At 46.2% G+C, this 17,953-nt stretch overlaps 1 protein-coding gene across 10 annotated transcripts in view; it reads right to left on the bottom strand.

The window, feature by feature from the left end:
• Positions 1–17,953, bottom strand: part of LOC147022705 (uncharacterized) — a 204,790-nt gene that overhangs the window by 12,903 nt on the left and 173,934 nt on the right. For 9 of the 10 annotated variants that reach the window (XM_085887487.1, XM_085887492.1, XM_085887486.1 and 6 more), the window contains one exon: positions 16,374–16,496. In XM_085887487.1, coding sequence (XP_085743613.1) covers positions 16,374–16,496 — 123 coding nt within the window. The remainder of the gene's footprint in view (positions 1–16,373; positions 16,497–17,953) is intronic. The other variant, XM_085887493.1, reaches the window with a different exon arrangement.

The raw sequence follows: 17,953 nt of genomic DNA, 5'->3' as shown, positions 1-17,953 counted from the left end.
ATAGTGGGGGGCATGTGGACACCTGTCGGATTTTCATGATGAGAAGGTACCAAAGTACATGAAAATGCGTGTTGCCATTTTTGGAAGTGTGGCAGACGGCAGCCATTTGGGATTTCAAAATGGCTGATGTTTTGCCACTATTTTACGCTTGGTTAGTTTCAATTGTGAAGACCCTCCAATCCTGGCCAAGAATTGAGATGAATCCTAGAGAAGTTCTTGAATACTCGGTCTATTCAGAAGGTAGCACACGCATGCAGAATGTGGCGCCACGACTCGACCAATCAGCGGTCAGCCTCCGAACCACACTAAAAGTTCATACTGTGACGTCCACGGGACTTGAACAGTCCCGCCAACATAGAGTGAGCCGAAACAATGGAGGCGGTTTATTGATTTATACCCCAAACATGGCGGTTCTAATCGCTCTACCGCAAACGGGACGAGGAAGGTGGCACAAGTCACTTTTCACTGAGTTGATGATGTTTATTTGTTTTTCAAATTATTACCAGAAATAACAAGACTCGGCAAGAAGAGGGATCCGGGGCGATTCGACGGGATGGTGTGGGATCGGGCGTGGGGAAAAACACAGACAATTCCAATGAATATACAGTTCTCAATCCCTCTAAGGCGCCAAGCACACACACACACACACACACACACACACACACACACACACACACACACACACACACACACACACACAAAACGTAGCTATTTCTGGTGGTCAGGCTGGACCGTGGTGTGGACGCAACTGTCCCTGGATCGGCGTCGGACGAGCCGGCCTTGCTCTCGCCAGGGGGGGGGGGGGCAGGAGAAACCGCGGTGCTGTCGACCTCCTGGTCCAGGCCCAAATCCACCCACAGCCGCCAGGGAACCAGCTCCGGCGCCAAGCCACGAGCAGGAGAGGGAGGCAGGTCCGCCCGCCGCCCGACCCCGCACTCCGAGTCAGCAGAACCCCAGAGCCAACCAAGGCGAGGCACGAGGCTCGGCAAGGCTCCAGGACACGATGAAGAACACGATCGACTCAGCACAACAACAAGGACGCTCTCTGCCGCCACAGGGAACCACACCAAAAAAACACGATCTTTTGGTTGTAATCTTCTTCCTCTTCCTTTTCGACCCCGAACAGAACCTTTTTATCCTTCTGTCCTCGTCACTTCAATCGAGCCGTTTATTGGCCCACCGCCATCGCCTTCCGCCAATCGTGATCACGGGGCGGAGCCATCCGCTGCACTGTCCTGTGACGTCACGGCCAGTCTCCAAGGACTACTAAAAGGGGTTTACGCAGACACCCTTACCCTATCCCGTGTCCCTATCTAATTACGTGACAATTATCATTTCCCCCCTTGAAGAAATGAACATTTACTCGACAACTTATCACCACTGAATTGCTACTTATTACATCGAGATCTTGGTAAACTCGAACAGCATGGCATACCAAATTAAACATCCTAATTACCCTTTGAATGCATACCCCCCCTCAAACGTAACACTGCCCCCTCCTCTGGTACCGTAGCTCCTGCAAGGTATATCACAGGCGCTACCGTACCAGCCTTAACACTTACTGACTCAAACCTAATTAACCTAACGAAATAAAGTAGGAGGGGCAATGGGCATCGAGTCGCAGCTAACTTACCTATCCTGCTTATATTAATGTACTACCCCCTTATTGCCTTATCCTCGCCGAAACAATCATTCGTTTTTTTTTTGTTTGTTTGTTTTTTTTTATCACATGATAGCACTGAACGAAGTTGCACTCCATCCTCCGGATCATTGCTCTTGCCCAGCACTCTTCCAGTGATCTGGGGAGGGGAAACAAAAGGTTCCACAAAAACACAACACTTATACTTTATATTCCTACTCAAAGCCTTAACGACACTATTCACAGGATATTTACACTTGACCGCCTCCCCCAGTGGATGCTAATAGACCCAGCGTTACCTGGGGAGCCAATTTTCAAATTTGCTTGCCCCAAAATTATGCGGACATCATGCCCTTGCTGCACCTGTCAAGTTGTGCGGGATCGAGTGGGACTCACACATCTTCACAACACTCACACCATGGTCATCATCACATTTCTAGGTCATGGTCCTCATTTTAATCATGCAGGCTGAATCCCGTCATGGCCGTGGGGTGGGTTACCACAAGATGATGGGGGCATCTCAGGTGCAACCATGCCCACAGGTAAGCTTTAGTCCAACCCGGACGCTTCTCCGCCCCGCTCCCTTTGATTCCCTCCCCCCTGGTAGCCATCAGATCGAATCCCGTACAACACTCTGGAAGGGGTCTCAGTGGCTCCTCTGGCCTTCCTGGGTCGCCAAGGTCCTACCCGCCTTGGTCACCCAACCAGACCCTCTCCCAGTTGCCTCCAGACACTGTCACCATTAGCCACCAGGTGGTGAATCTCCTTGAAGGGGGTCGCAATTCACGCTCACCGTGAGCTTCAGCAATCCCTGTGGACAAGCACATCATCCCCACCCACAAAACCCACATGACTCTGCCACCCCATCGGCCTTACATGTGACACCTGCATTTCTAACACTTCACCGACCATGACCTTCCCTGTTACCACACCATGCCCAATAAAAAAACAATGTGTGCACCATACATTTCACTTCTTCACTTAAAACAACTCACACAGCACTTCTCACCCGATCCACGCACCAGCCATTGGACAGCCACTCATTCATGCCCACTTTGTTTCCAATTACCCACTGTCCCGATTGTCACTCTAAAACCCAGCAGAACTTACAAACCCATGCCAATTTTCCCACAATTCATTTTTTTCCACCAAAGGAGGGCACTTCGCCACAATCTCACCAGCCGAGCATGGCCCTATATGCACAGCCCAATCTAGTCTCCCCGACCCCCGACAGTGATTTCCGGACCCGACCTATGAAAGGGCATCTCGGATAGACCTGGCGTTTCAGCAGGAGGATTCACCCTCTCCGAGTCTAAAAGTCTATTGGAGGGTCCCTCTATCGCCGGGTACCGGCAATATCGTTGCATGTGTCCTCTTCGCCCGCACCGGAAACAACTCCCCATAAAAGACCCCCGTGGGTATCGGTGTAATGTCTCTTCCGGTTCCAGACCCTCTCGGCCATAATCGAATTGTTCTATTGGCTGGGCTGGACCACGCCGCTTTGGCGCACCAACTACCGAATTACCCCTTATCAAACTTGACAGTTTCTGGCAAATTTCCTGAAACATTTGGGTAATGCCAATTTCTCCCAGCCCCCATTCCTGATCCTGGATCTCCGCCTGTCGGATCGTCACCGATGGCCTCTCGGGCACCCGACCCGGCCGACTCCACGAGGCCAGCCTGGCCGCGCACTCGGCTGCTCGGTGCACGGTGGGTGGATCCTGTAGCTCCACTAGCGCTCGGACCTCAGGGTCAGGAAGAGCAGCTAAAAATTTCTCTAGTGCCAGTCTGTCCCACGCCTCCACTGTAAGGTCCCGATACGCGATCCTGACTGATTGGTAAATGTCCTGTGCCAGCTCCTGCACTGTCTCACCCAGCTTTAATCTGCGGTGCTGGAGCTGAGCCCGCACCAGATCACAGTTTGCCGCGAACCCAAACCGACGGCTCAACACCTCGCAAATGTGGGAGCTGGTCAACATCCTTCCGCGATCACGTTTAACACGTCTGCGGCTGGTCCCCGCAACGTTGCCACCAAATTCCCTGTACGTTCCCACTCATTCCACCCGTTTAGTCGGGAAATGCACTCAAATTGCGTCAGAAAAGCTTCAACGCTCCCTGACCCGTCGAAATTTACCAGGTGGATCACTTTTACGGTGGCCCGCTTCTCAGTTTCTCCCTTGTCCGAATCCAGCCCAGGGATCAAACACACTTGTGGCTGCGTATCCAATTTCGGAGCCCACTGTGGCCAAAGATGTTTTGTGGTGAGGGTCTCATGGGTCAATTTTGCCTCCTGTTCCAAACGTTGAATGGACCGATTCACCTCTTCCCGCAGGATCTTCTGGGCCCGCACAACCTCCTCCAAGGCTCTGTCGCGAGTTTGTAGCTGCTCCTCAACCAACCCGGACACTCTACTTACAAAAGACGGCTCTACCAGGCCTTTATCCAAAACTTCATCTTGGCTCATAATTTTATCTTGTTCGTCCAAACGAGCCTCCAATCCTTTTACCTCCTCCGCCAAATTCATCCCTTGCTTCCTCAGCTCTCCCCACTCTTCAAATTGCAGCTGCATACGAGCATCCACACAGGCACGATGACGTTCCAGGCTTTCATCCACTTTATCAACCCGAATGTTCGTTGCATCAATTTTATCTACCAATTTTTTCCGTATATTTTCCCCCTCCAATGTAATTTCTACCTTTGTTTCCTCCAATCTATCCTCGAATTTACTTTGTATTTCTCCCAATTTAACATCCACACACTCCTGCATCTCAGTTTTCCTTTTCTCCATCTTTTCCCCCAATTCATCCCTCATTAAATCAATCCGTGCACCCAACTGTACCCCCATTACCCCCAATTGATCTGTCATTTCTGCCCTCTGTGTCACGAATTGATTTTCCATTTGTGCCGTCATTTCTGCCATTTGTGCCCCCTGTGCCGTCATGTCTGCCCTCTGTGTCACGAAGTGATTTTCCATTTGTGCCGTCATTTCTGCCCTCTGTGTCACGAATTGATTTTCCATTTGTGCCGTCATTTCTGCCATTTGTGCCCCCTGTGCCGTCATTTTTGCCCACTGTGCTGCAATTGCACTCATTAAACGTTCCAACATTGTCCAGATCGTCATCGTGCCGGTTTCCGGCGCTGCCGGCTCCGTTACGGGCGATGAAGCACGGTCCACGCTCGGAATGGGGGAGGTTCCAACCCTACCCCCGTCTCTCCCCTCTTCCCCCGACTCGCTGCCAGACACGTGGCCTTCCTCCTCAAACATCTGCACATCCGCCATGATGCAGAAGTCCCGTTTGCCGCCAATTAATTTAAATTTGAAAAATCCCGCCAAAATTTTCCAGCGCTCGCGCGCTTTTCTGTACTAATTTTATATTCCAATTTGTGGCAGGTTTTTAATCCTGGTATATAATTTAGAGGGGTTCGAACATCCAACACCCTGACACCAATGTGACGTCCACGGGACTTGAACAGTCCCGCCAACGTAGAATGAGCCGAAATGATGGAGGCGATTTATTTATTTATACCCCAAACATGGCGGTTCTAATCGCTCTACCGCAAACGGGACGAGGAAGGTGGCACGAGTCACTTTTCACTGAGTTGATGATGTTTATTTGTTTTTCTAATTATTACCAGAAATAACAAGACTCGGCAAGAAGAGGGATCCGGGGCGATTCGACGGGATGGTGTGGGATCGGGCGTGGGGAAAAACACAGACAATTCCAATGAATATACAGTTCTCAATCCCTCTAAGGCGCCAAGCACACACACACACACACACACACACACACACACACACACACACACACACACACACACACAAACACACACACACACACACACACACACACACAAAACGTAGCTATTTCTGGTGGTCAGGCTGGACCGTGGTGTGGACGCAACTGTCCCTGGATCGACGTCGGACGAGCCGGCCTTGCTCTCGCCGGGGGGGCAGGAGAAACCTCGGTGCTGTCGACCTCCTGGTCCTGGCCCAAGTCCGTCCACAGCCGCCAGGGAACCAGCTCCGGCGCCAAACCGCGAGCAGGATAGGGAGGCAGGTCCGCCCGCCGCCCGACCCCGCACTCCGAGTCAGCAGAACACCAGAGCCAACCAAGGTGAGGCACGAGGCTCGGCAAGGCTCCAGGACACGATGAAGAACACGATCGACTCAGCACAACAACAAGGATGCTCTCTGCCGCCACAGGGAACCACACCAAAAAAACACGATCTTTTGGTTGTAATATTCTTCCTCTTCCTTTTCGACCCCGAACAGAAGCTTTTTATCCTTCTGTCCTCGTCACTTCAATCGAGCCGTTTATTGGCCCACCGCCATCGCCTTCCGCCAATCGTGATCACGGGGCATCCGCTGCACTGTCCTGTGACGTCACGGCCAGTCTCCAGGGACTACTAAAAGGGGTTTACGCAGACACCCTTACCCTATCCCGTGTCCCTATCTAATTACGTGACAATTATCATTTCCCTCTTGAAGAAATGAACATTTACTAGACAACTTATCACCACTGAATTGCTACTTATTACATCGAGATCCTGGTAAACTCGAACAGCATGGCATACCTAATTAAACATCCTAATTATCCTTTGAATGCATACCCCCCCTCAAACATAACAATACTATAAGCTCTGATATATATATATATATATATATATATATATATATATATATATATATATATATATATATATATATATATATATATATATATATATATATATATATATATATATATATATATATATATATATATATATATATATATATATATATATATATATATATATATATATATATATATATATATATATACTTCATCCCAAGGTGAAAAGAAAGACTAGGTGTGGACTAAGAAACAAATGTGCAAGTGGGCTCTTTTCCCCCCTCCCTGGGGCCCCTCGTGGAAATTGGCAACCCAACATCTTTCTCATGGCAATTCTCCCACCTCCTCCAATAGACTACGAGACATCGCTGTCACATGTTCATAAACAGAAGCAAAAGCCCTTTGTAGTTTCCAGCACTGGAATTTATAAACCGTTTGTCCAAGGGCCTGCTGCGAGTTTGTATATGGAAAGGGGAAGTGCCATGTTGGCTTGCGCAAAATGCATTTTAAGACAGCAAGGACATTGGTTTGAATCCTGCCAACTAACTAATATAGATACTGGCTATGGATTAAATGTTTAAATATGGATCTAATGTGGCCATTTCATAATCACACCTGACATTCCCTCCTTGGTCACATTTGACCATATTCTGCCATACCCTTGACTCACCAACCGAGTGGACCCCCATTTGATTCCTGTAGCGGCAAACCCTAGGCCCCCACGCCTGCCAGACGGGATTTGCGAATGCCATGGACAGCTACTAACATTTACCAAATAAGAAGTCCCTGACTGCTGGTGGCCCAGGTTAGCACTTCTTTATCCATCTCACTGCCACATCACATCAAACTGTATCATATGAATTTTCACTTTCCAAGTATTGTTTAGGTGATTCCACAAAATACTAACTGCAACAATGATTCTACATAAGCACTAACTGCAACACTATCATTTAGGTTATTTTACATAAGCAAATAGCAATGTGAACACTCAAGGCATTTATTACAATGGCCTGGGTGAGGGGTGAAGCTGCGCAACATTTCTTCACACAAATGGTGATGAGAATCTTGATCAAAATTACGCCAAGAATTATTACCACGACGATTAGGAGTGTTGACCCTACCAAGCGCAGTAACCAGGCTCCCCAGCCATGGAATATAGATATCCACCATGCATAATCCTGCTCCCGTCCCACTCACTCGTAAGTGAGAGCTTCTGCCACCTTTTTTTATTCGGGTCACCGCATGGTTAGTTATTTCCGCAGGATCCGGAATCCAGACGCAAGATTCTCCTTCCATCATCCCGCACACCCCTCCTTGCTTTGCCAGAAGCATATCTAATGCTACCTATACTGCATTACCATGGCACGCATCGATACTAACATACCTGACAATTCCGTATAGTAGGCCATGGATACATTAGCTATATATTCCAAAGCTAGCGAAAGTTTATCTATCCTAACGCTGTTTATGAGTGTGCCGGTATTCGGAATGATAAAGCCAAGAGCCTTCTCCCACATCCTTCCCTTTCGAAATCTGAGGCGCATTGATACACCGGCCCAACCCTTTGGATCCACAGATTCAGACGTGCTACGTCGGTACCGTGGGGGTGCGGAGGTTTGGTGGAAAGTGATCTTTATCCTGCTATCCGGAAATACTAGGGCCAAATAACAACTCCCTGCCCACTCGTTTGGTAAGTAGGGGTAAGCTTTGTCCCCACATACAAGGAAAATGCCCTTTGGCGGGATCATTCCTTTAGTGTGGTGAAGCGCCGGCCCTACAGTGAACGTCACCTGTTCCCTAGCTTGTTGATTCGGGTTTGAGGCTATCACTGTTTTCTTCTTTTGGGTCGGCATGGGGAGTGAAAACTTGCAAGAGGAGCATCCCATGTGGTTAGCCCCCTCTCCTGTGAAAGATAATGACCCCCATGGTATTCTCCACCCAGAGGGGTGATGGGACCAGGTATGTATTAGCCCCAAGGTCCCTCGGTGCAAAAACCCACCAGGTGAGGTTGCCGTTTGCTATAGCTACGAGGCCCCCCACCGGGTTGCTAAGATGTTCATAGAAAGTTAATGGTAAAACTACTAAATGGAGGCCAGTCGAAGACCCCGTAGGAGCCCTCCATACAAACCCAAAAATCACTCTGATTCTGGATGTTGGCTATCTTGGTAGCTAAAGCCACAAAGGTGTTTGGAGGTTTCACCGGTGCAAGTCTCATGGGTGAGAGCACCTCAAAGTATTTCGTTCTTTTGTCAGGGAGGTTCCTGTTTTTCCATGAGATTTTACAACTATACTCCAAAAGGGTGTGGTTAGGGGCCCATGGAACCAGGGTAATTAAAGATGCGTATTGACCCCACGCGAACCCTACTTGTGTGAAGTGCCCCCGCTGGTTTTTGTCTTGCGTTTTGTACTGCCAAGCCACTTCTGCCGTCTCTATGTATTTCGAAGTCGTCATGTAAGACCATATAATTGATCTTATCCCCTCATTCAGTTCCACGAGATCATAAGTTCCATCGGCTTGGACGCAGGGCAGTTGTATGAGCTGTTGTGGCTGGATAGTCGACACCCCTTCTCTGTTGTGAATGAGCAGTGAAAAGGGCTGACTATGTTCTCTTGAAAATACTTTTACATTGTCCAGTTCCTGGTTATACGTTTTCGCCAAGGCTGCATACGGATCCCTGTCGGGTTTGATTTTTCCCTCTACTGCTCTCTTGTGGCGACGGGCCAATAGAGCCTTCTCCACGTCCGGACTCTGTGAGTTCAGTCTGGCCTAAATGTTTTCGTCGTCCTCGCCGCAGAGTGCCAGGGGTGCAAGGGGTTCTGTGTTCTGCCTGCTCTCGTCGCTCCGTGCCAGGTGTGTGCGGGGGTCTGTGTCCTGCCTCAGCTGCCTGCTGCCTAGTTGTAACCCCACGCAACACATTAGTAGTCCCAAACTCAGAAGATACATGGTTATCCACCGGAGCCAGGGGCGTTACCTCTGGGGTATATGTTACTTCCTTTTCAGTTTCCTCCGGCTCTCTCAAACCAATCTGTACAGGCTTGATGCCCACTGAGGCTCTTGCGGGCTCCTGCGGCGGGTCCTGCCATACCGGGTCTGCTTCCGCCGCTGCCGGTGCAACTTCCGCCGCTGCTGGTGCGACGTCGGCGAGAACATGCGGAGGATACAGTGTCAGGTCCTCCAACTCGTCGTCCTCCTCGCTATCTCTGAGGAAGGCTGAGTCTGAAATGGGTAGGTCAACTTCTCCTGGGGAATCGGCTTCTCCTACCCCCTGGGTGTCCGTTGCCGCTTCATGTGCTATTTTACAGTGCGAGTGGTGTATCCATGCCTCTTACCTCCCACTTTGATGGCGGAGGGCGTGGTCAAAAGTACAGTATAATGCCTCCTATTATGTTTACCACAGGTCGCACACTTGCTAACCATCTCTGCCACAGCTTTCACCACACCTGGAGCATTCCTGGTTTGGCGACTAATTTCTGACACTCCTTTTGCACCCATGCGGCCTTGCGCATGTGCAGTTAAGACTAGCCACAGCAGCAATTGCCAAGGCACAAACGGTCTGCTCTGTTCGTCCACCCATACCCCATGGGTGTTTAGCTGTGCTCCCCCTTTTGTTTTCCATGATTCCTGTTCTTCCATGGTTGCGGAGGCTTGCAAGTCTTTTAGTTGTTCCTGCGTTTGAGGACCGTTCGCTATTTTTTCCATATAAATGTCGGTTGACGTTTGCGGACTCGCTTCTTCCTCATCAAACACTGCTTTTGCCGCCAAATCTGCGCTGTTATTTCCTTTTGAAAAATCATCTTTCCCTCCTGTGTGAGCTTTGCATTTGATCACTGCAATCTGCTGTGGCTCTTGTGCCGCCTGTATTGGTCGTTTGATGAGTTCGGCATGTCTGATAACCTTCCCGCAGGACGTTTTGAAACCTCGCAAGGCCCAGATGGCGGCAGAGTCGTGTAGGATGCTCCACCCGTATCTGGAATCTGTATAGATGTTTAATGTCTTGCTGGCTCCCATTTTACATCCGCATATCAGTGCCTCTAGCTCGGCTTGTTGTGCTGAAAATCCCTTTGGCAGTAATTCCTTTCTCGTGGTGGCATTTGCAGTACAAACTGCAAAGCTAGCAATCGTTTCTCCCCATCGGTTCTTTCTCGCGGCTCCATCTACAAACAGCTCTAAATCGGCGTTTTAGATTGGGGCTTCCAGTAAATCACGTCTGGCTTTCGTTTCTTCCACCAGTACCCGTTCACACACATGTGACTCTCCCTCTCCGTCTGTCGGCAGCAGGGAGGCGGGATTCAATGGCAAACATCTTTCAATCGTAACGTTAGTCGCTTGCAAGAGTACCAGCTCATGCTGGACCACCCATGCCGCTGATATGTGCTGTGTCTTGTTTTGCAGTACGAGTGCCGCTACATCATGCAGAACTTTCACTGTCAGCGGGGAGCCCAACACTACGGTTGCTGTCGCGGTTACTGCGTATTGTGTTGCAGCCACCGCCCGCAAACACCCGGGAAAGGCAGTGGAAACCGGATCCATGTGGCTACTATAGTAAGCAATGGGTCGATTTTTCCCCCCATGCTCTTGCATCAACACTGCCTGGGCGAACCTTCCTCTTTCGTGCACGAATAAAGTGCAACGGAGAGCATAATTCGGCAACCCCAAGGCAGGTGCTGAAGACAAAGCCTGCTTCAGTGTCTCGAAGTCTTTGCGCGCATTGTCCGTCCAAGAGATCTTATCCCCTTTTGCCTCCTTCACCATATCGTACAGGATCACGCCCAAACTGTGTAGTCAGATATCCACTGCCGGCAGTACCCCGTCATCCCGAGGAACCGCTGGAGTTCCCGCAATGTATTGGTTTTGGATGTCCCAAGATTGTTTCCACTCTTTCGGCTCCGAGACTTCTCTGTCCTTGTTCCAGCACGTGTCCTAAGTACATTACCCTTGTTTGTGCGAACTGCAATTTCTCTCCCTTAACTTTGTGACCCTTCAGGGCGAGCGCTTTTAACAACGCTACTGTGTCAGTTTCGCACTTCCTCTGGTCGTCTGAGCAGATCAGCAAGTCGTCCACATACTGAATCATCACTGAACCTTCCGGGAGCTCTATGTCCTCCAAATCTTTCTTTAAGGCCTGCAAAAAGAGTGTCGGACTAATGTAAAATTCTTGCGGAAGCACCGTCCAGGTATATTGTTGTCCCTCATAGCTAAACGCGAACAAGTATTGTGACTCCTCTGCCAGCGGAATGCTAAAAAACGCCAAGCATAAATCGACCACAGAGAAATGTGTTGCACTTGACGGTACCCCAGACAGCACCGTGACAGGGTGTGGCACCACTGGAAAAGATGATTTTACGCATTTGTTCACCGCTCGCAAATCTTGTACAAACCTCCATTTATTTCCACCAGGCTTCTTTACCGGTAGGATAGGGGTATTACATGGGCTGTTCGCGGGTGCTATCACACCTTGGTCTCGCAACAGGCTCGTACAGGCGCGATTCGATCAATCGCCTCCCGGCACAATGGATACTGAGCCACTCGAGGCAGGGTTATCCCCTCTTTCACCTGAATGGTTACAGCCATCGTGGCCAACACTCTCCCTACATCATTCGGATGTTCTGTCCACAATTGGTTTGGTACTTCCTGTAATCTCTCCTCGGTCCCCACTCGCCTGTCTGCCTTGCGGCGGGGCTGTTCACTGTTCATCTCATGTCTTTGCAGTATGCATATCAAAATTTGGTCAGGTAAACATACCTTCCATCCACCCGCCGCGCCTGGTCGCGCATGAGATGTTCCGAGATTCATAATCTCCGTCTGTTGGTTCCGGTGCGCATCTCAAGTGGGTGATCATTTCCCCCAACTCTCCCGCAGTGTGTCCTGCACTCACTGCCAGTGAGACGTGTGGTGTAAGTCCCTCTCTATGCTTCATTAGTTCTCGTTCCCTGGTGGCTAGTTCCACCTCTACCGCCGCTTGTATCATGGGGAACTGTTGAATGTCAGCCCCTCCTATTGCTCCTTCCACCTCTAAGGTGGGGTAAATTCCTTGTGTCGTCCCAGGTCGTGTGGTTGTTTTCACGTCTGAGTCGTCATTGGTCTCTGCTATCTGCGGTAGTGCTTGTTTCAATTTCTCCTGCCTCACTTCGTCTTGAGTTTTTCGTTGGTTCAAGGTTCATCTGAGACCTAATCGCTTACGTTCTGTCTCAACTTGTGACCCCGTTAGCCACGCAGCTAATGCTCTCCTGTGTTTTTCACTTCGTTTTGGGCATCCTGCTTTGCCCTATGTCAACACAGTACTCACTGTACCCAATATCTTTGGATCTAGGGATCCGGTCAGCGGGAAGGGATCCTTTCTTCCCGCTGTCCATGTCACCCAGTCCTGTACTCTCTTTACCTTATCGATTCTGTATTAATCGCCGATAACTTTCAGCGTTGTTCTTCTTAGTAACTCTGTGTTCTTTGAAGAGTTATTCCCCATTGTATGTTCTTAACTTATCAACCACCTTATAGCTTTAAATCGTTTCTCCTTCTATCACGAGACTGAAATCCCCTACTTGCCTACCGCCTTGTAGCCTTATCTCCCAGTGAAGGACTCTAACCCTCCTACCTTATGGTACAGGATTCTAACCTGTTTCCTCCATATTTCACATGGATATTCCTTATCCTCTACCCTTACCAGTCACACAGAATACAGCCTAACAGCCCCTTGTGCTCCTCAGACAAACTGCATTCGATTCTCCTCGTATGTTTTACTGTTATCATTTCGTGATCCGAACAGACCCTGAAGCTGCGTTCAATGGAGCTCCCTCCGCTGAGTGTACAGTGATCATGTAACTATGGCTGTGCTGTTTTTAGGTGCCCGACGTGTGCGCATCAGGTACATTTATCTGAGACCCTTGTGAGTGCTGTACACCAAGTGGAGCCCCTCTGGTTCGCAACGTCAGAGTCAGCACTCGAATACCATCCTCGTCGCCAACTGTGAAGACCCTCCAATTCTGGCCAAGAATTGAGAGGAGTCCCAGAGAAGTTCTCGAATACTCGGTCTATTCAGAAGCTAGCTCACGCATGTGGAATATGGCGCAACGACTTGACCAATCAGCGGTCAGCCTCCGAACCACACTAAAAGTTCATACTATAAGCTCTGATATATATACTTCATCCCTAGGTGGTTAAATAAGAAAGACTGGGTGTGGACTAAGAAACAAATGTGCAAGTGGGCTCTCTCAAATGTGCAAGTGGGCTCTTCTCCCCCCTCCCTAGGGCCCCTAGGGGAAATTGGCAACCCAACGTCTTTCTCACGGCAATTCTCCCCCTCCTCCACTAGGCTGCTGGACATCGCTGGCACATGTTCATAAACAGAAGCAAAAGCCCTTTGTAGTTTCCAGCACTGGAATTTATAAACCGTTTGTCCAAGGGCCTGCTGCGAGTTTGTTTATGGAAAGGGGAAGTGCCATGTAGGCTTGCATAAAATGCATTTTAAGACAGCAAGGACATTGGTTTGAATCCTGACAACTAACTAATATAGATACTGGCTATGGATTAAATGTTTAAATATGGATCTAATGTGGCCATTTAATAATCACACCTGACATCAATGAAAGTATTTTACCTCAATTTTGAAAGCAAAATGATCGGTTTTCATTGTTGTTAACACTTCAAAACGTTCCTTGGCTCTTTTGCAATTGTCATGGTGACATGATTGTGTTCTGATAACAACTTCTATGCCAAGATGTGGCAACTGCTTTAAGGCTGTCTGCTGTTGAATCGCGAAGCCGTCAATCTATTTCTGGATATTCACCATCACCATACCCTGCACGTTCTCTGATGAAGTCGATAACATTTTGGTGGGAAGTTGGTCTCTTAACAAGTTCTTCATCAGTCTTTTGCTGACAGATAATGCAGAGACAAAAAATTGTTTCCTGCCTTGATGTCTTTGCACTTGGTGATCCAAAAGCATCCATTTTTCCATTAGCAACACAGTAACTGTTGGGTTTACTCCAAGGTGGGTCAGCTCACTCGAAAATTAAGAAAAAGAACAAAACTGCATTAATTAGATTCTTTTTACAGCCTTTCTTTTTAACTTTTTGTAAAACCTTTTTGACAATCTAAGCACAATTAAATAAAAGTACTGCAACTTACCTTACTAACAATAAGTCGTGGTAACTTTGCATAACATTATTTACAGTATAGACTTCTGTCCAATACCATGTGCATGTCGTACACTTGGCACCGGCTGGTTCAAAGCATCCACACAGTAATCTAAAGGTTTGCTCCAAGGTGGGTCAGTTCACCAGAAACTAAATAACATAAATCCATAATATGTGTACTGGGGTAGTGTTTATGTGTCCATGTGTGGTTATGTGGGTCAGTGATTGGAAGTATTTCTCCATGTTAACATACTGTGTTTTAATAGAGATATATTTTAATTTAAAAGTTATCCAGAGTATCCCATATGGCTTTCCGTAATTACCAATTTGTTAGCATTGTTGACACCTTGTTGGCATAGTTGCTGTGTTTTATAAAAATACAATTTGTTTAGAATACTATTGAGGGAAGATATGTACAGACATTTTATGTTTATATATTTCAGTCTATTGTTACAACTTTGCCAATGGTTATAATGGATGATATAAGCCTATGGGTGATGAGCTTTCCACATTAATTCATTAGCTTCTAATAAAAGCCTTTCTTTAAACTTTTTGCTGATATATTTTCAAAGCTTTCTGGACATGTAAGCACAGTTAAAAACAAGAACTGCAACTTAAACTTACCTTAGTAACAATATATGCTTTGATCACTTTGCATGACAATACAGCAGAAACTTCTGTCCAATGCCTTATGCTTATGGATGTCGTTGAGGCAGCAGGGAACACAGATGCTGCCCTATATAGCTAATTATTTGTTATGGATATTCAAAAGGGCCAATTTATTTAATATATTATTGTCTGTTTGAAGTAGCATCCCAAAGTTTTTTAGAAATAAGAAAAAATACTCTTTCAATGGATTTAGAAGAATATTTAAATAAATAAACAGCTCATTTCAAATGGCGGCCATTTTAAAATTCAAAATGACCTTATAATTAATTTAAATATGCATACAATAAATCATAATGTCTCTCCTATTCATGTTCACTCATATTATGGGATAAAATTTTGATATTATTTTTGAAAATATGAGCAATAATTGTATTAATTGAAGAAAAAAGCATGATCATGGCAGCCATTTTGGAATTCAAAATGGCCACCATTAGACACAGCTCCAAAATTGGCAACATCAATTTTCCTGTTCCTAGACATATGTAGAACATATCTAAATAGGTGGCAACTTCTCATCATGAAAGTCCTACGGGCCCATTGTCGAGGACGACTTGCCCCCCCCCCCACTACAAGCTGCACTTATAAATTACTGTTTGAACATTAATGTTCACTTTTTTATCACCTACATTTATAATCTGTGGCAGATCTATTGAAATGACCTTTATCATAATATTATTACTGCGATCAAAGAAAAGAAAGTTCATTTTCACTTATGGATGATGTTTCATTGGGAAATAATACGTTTGTTTTCATTACGAGGCAGTATTGCAAGTGTAACCAATTGGATAATATAACGAGTTGGCAAGAACGGGAAGTATGAGTGATCTCTGATCGCAGTCCTCCAGTTTAAAATTGAGCTTGGAATCAAAACCAGGCAAAACCTCAAAACTTCATTATCACCTCCTCTTCTTTCAAAAGCACATGTATCTTCTCGAGTTTGTCATCTGCCGCAATTCTACTTCTGAGCTTTTCTACACCAACTGAGAATCTGTCTCCTTTTCGCTGGGAACTGCTTTGCTCGTGATGTTGTACCTACATGCATTCTTGTCCTATTTCAAACATTTTCTGCTGACACTTCTTGTCTATTCTTCCATCCCTCATTCTTCCATGTGTCAACAATTGTATATAAAAAAGTGATTTATTAGAAGTTCCCATTTGTTGTTTCATGTGTGAAATTTTATTTTTTCTTGAATTAATTTAAATTTGAAGAATAACAGTAACAGCAAGGATATACAAAGAACAAATTCAATTATTTTATTATTATTATATTTTTAGCAACAAACAAAGCCAGGTCGCCAAGCAATTTTGATACTCACGTGGAATTTCTGGAAAAGTGAAAACTTGTCCATTGTATACAGGATTGCATCCTGGGAATACACCACATCAAAGGTGTTTTCAGGAAAGTCACGCATTGTTGCATCACAGAGCTCAAATTGGACCTAAGTATAAAAAAGGACACCGCACCTGGTTACCTTTTAATCACACGTCACAAACTGCTTCTCATTCAGATGTGGCAGAGTTATGCTTTCGGATTATAAAGTGGTTAAAGTCTCCAAATAATCACAAAGTAAAGGGACTGGACATCATGAGAAACCGATCTGATCATATGCCCAAATTAATTGTCATGTGTCAAGGAAGAATTGACTGAATAATTCACTCAAACTTTTAAAAAGAAGCAAACTGATTTTCAGAGTTGTCACCAAATCACAAGCAACACCAAATTAAAAAAACATTTAAAATATTTTCAAACCAGAAAATTGATGCTTTCTTTCCAGCTGAAATGTTTGGTGGTAAACTTCATTTGACGGCAGTAATCCCCTGTGTCAACATTTCCTGAATTCCAATTTGGTTTCAGGTCACCAAGGGTGAAGCCAATTTGCACGAGATTGTGATACAATTTTCATGTAGTGATATTGCAGCAACAAGGACAAGAAAGGTGTGGCAACATTTTATTTAATGTGCCACATTGTTCTGCAATTTTTATGCAATGAAAACTTTGGAATACATAAGTTTCAAAATAAAAAGGATTCTTCACCACCCCTTAATATAATAAAATAAGCTGTTGGTTTGATGACTGATTATACATTTGGAATTTCAGAACGTTCAATCTCGAAATAATTGTACCAGTTCCCGTTTTTCTGATATCACAGAGGAGAGTTGGCAGAGGAATGGAAGGTGAGCATTGGCCACGTGAATTATTCACAAGTTTCCATCAACACGACACGTGTAAGAACATGGAAGAATGAGGAAGGGAATATGGAAGGGTTTTCTTACTTCTCTGGGCATCTGGCCAGTGCACAGAGTCATCTCTGCTCAATATGGCTACTCACTGATAACACTGAACAACAAATTTCAAAATTTTTTTTTTACTGGAGATGTGTAAAGTGATTAAGACTAATTTGGGTATGCTGATTTCAAAAATCATAACCGTTTTGCTGTATCACGTCAGGATTTTCAGGAACAGAAATATTCCCATTGCCTAGAAGTCAGGATTTCAATGAAATTTACATATGTCTTTAACATGTCTATTTCGTACAATTGTTGTTAACTTGTGTTATATTTCTTTCTTTCAGATAAAGATGAGTAGGCGTTCCTGTACCAATCATCCTGACAACTTCTGTTATGTCTGTGGTCGGTATACCAAAAAAGATCAACAGCGAAGTATATCTACAGCAGTGAAAATGAAGGCCGCCTACTTTCACTACTTCGGGTGTAAGGTGGGGGACCAAGAACAGAGCTGGGCACCACACATCTGCTGAACAAGCTGTCACACAACCTTGACTCAGTGGTTGGTGGGAAAGCGCACGAGCATGCCATTTGCGGTGCCCATGATATGGCGTGAGCCGCAGAATCATCATGATGATTGTTATTTCTGCTGCACAAGCATCGCCGGCTT

Source organism: Eptatretus burgeri, chromosome 7 (genome assembly GCF_056783735.1).
Source record: "Eptatretus burgeri isolate ZD-2024b chromosome 7, Ebu_testis_v1, whole genome shotgun sequence".
In the NCBI taxonomy this organism is placed as follows: Eukaryota; Metazoa; Chordata; class Myxini; order Myxiniformes; family Myxinidae; genus Eptatretus; species Eptatretus burgeri.
This window is presented reverse-complemented; position numbering and strand designations above follow the sequence as displayed.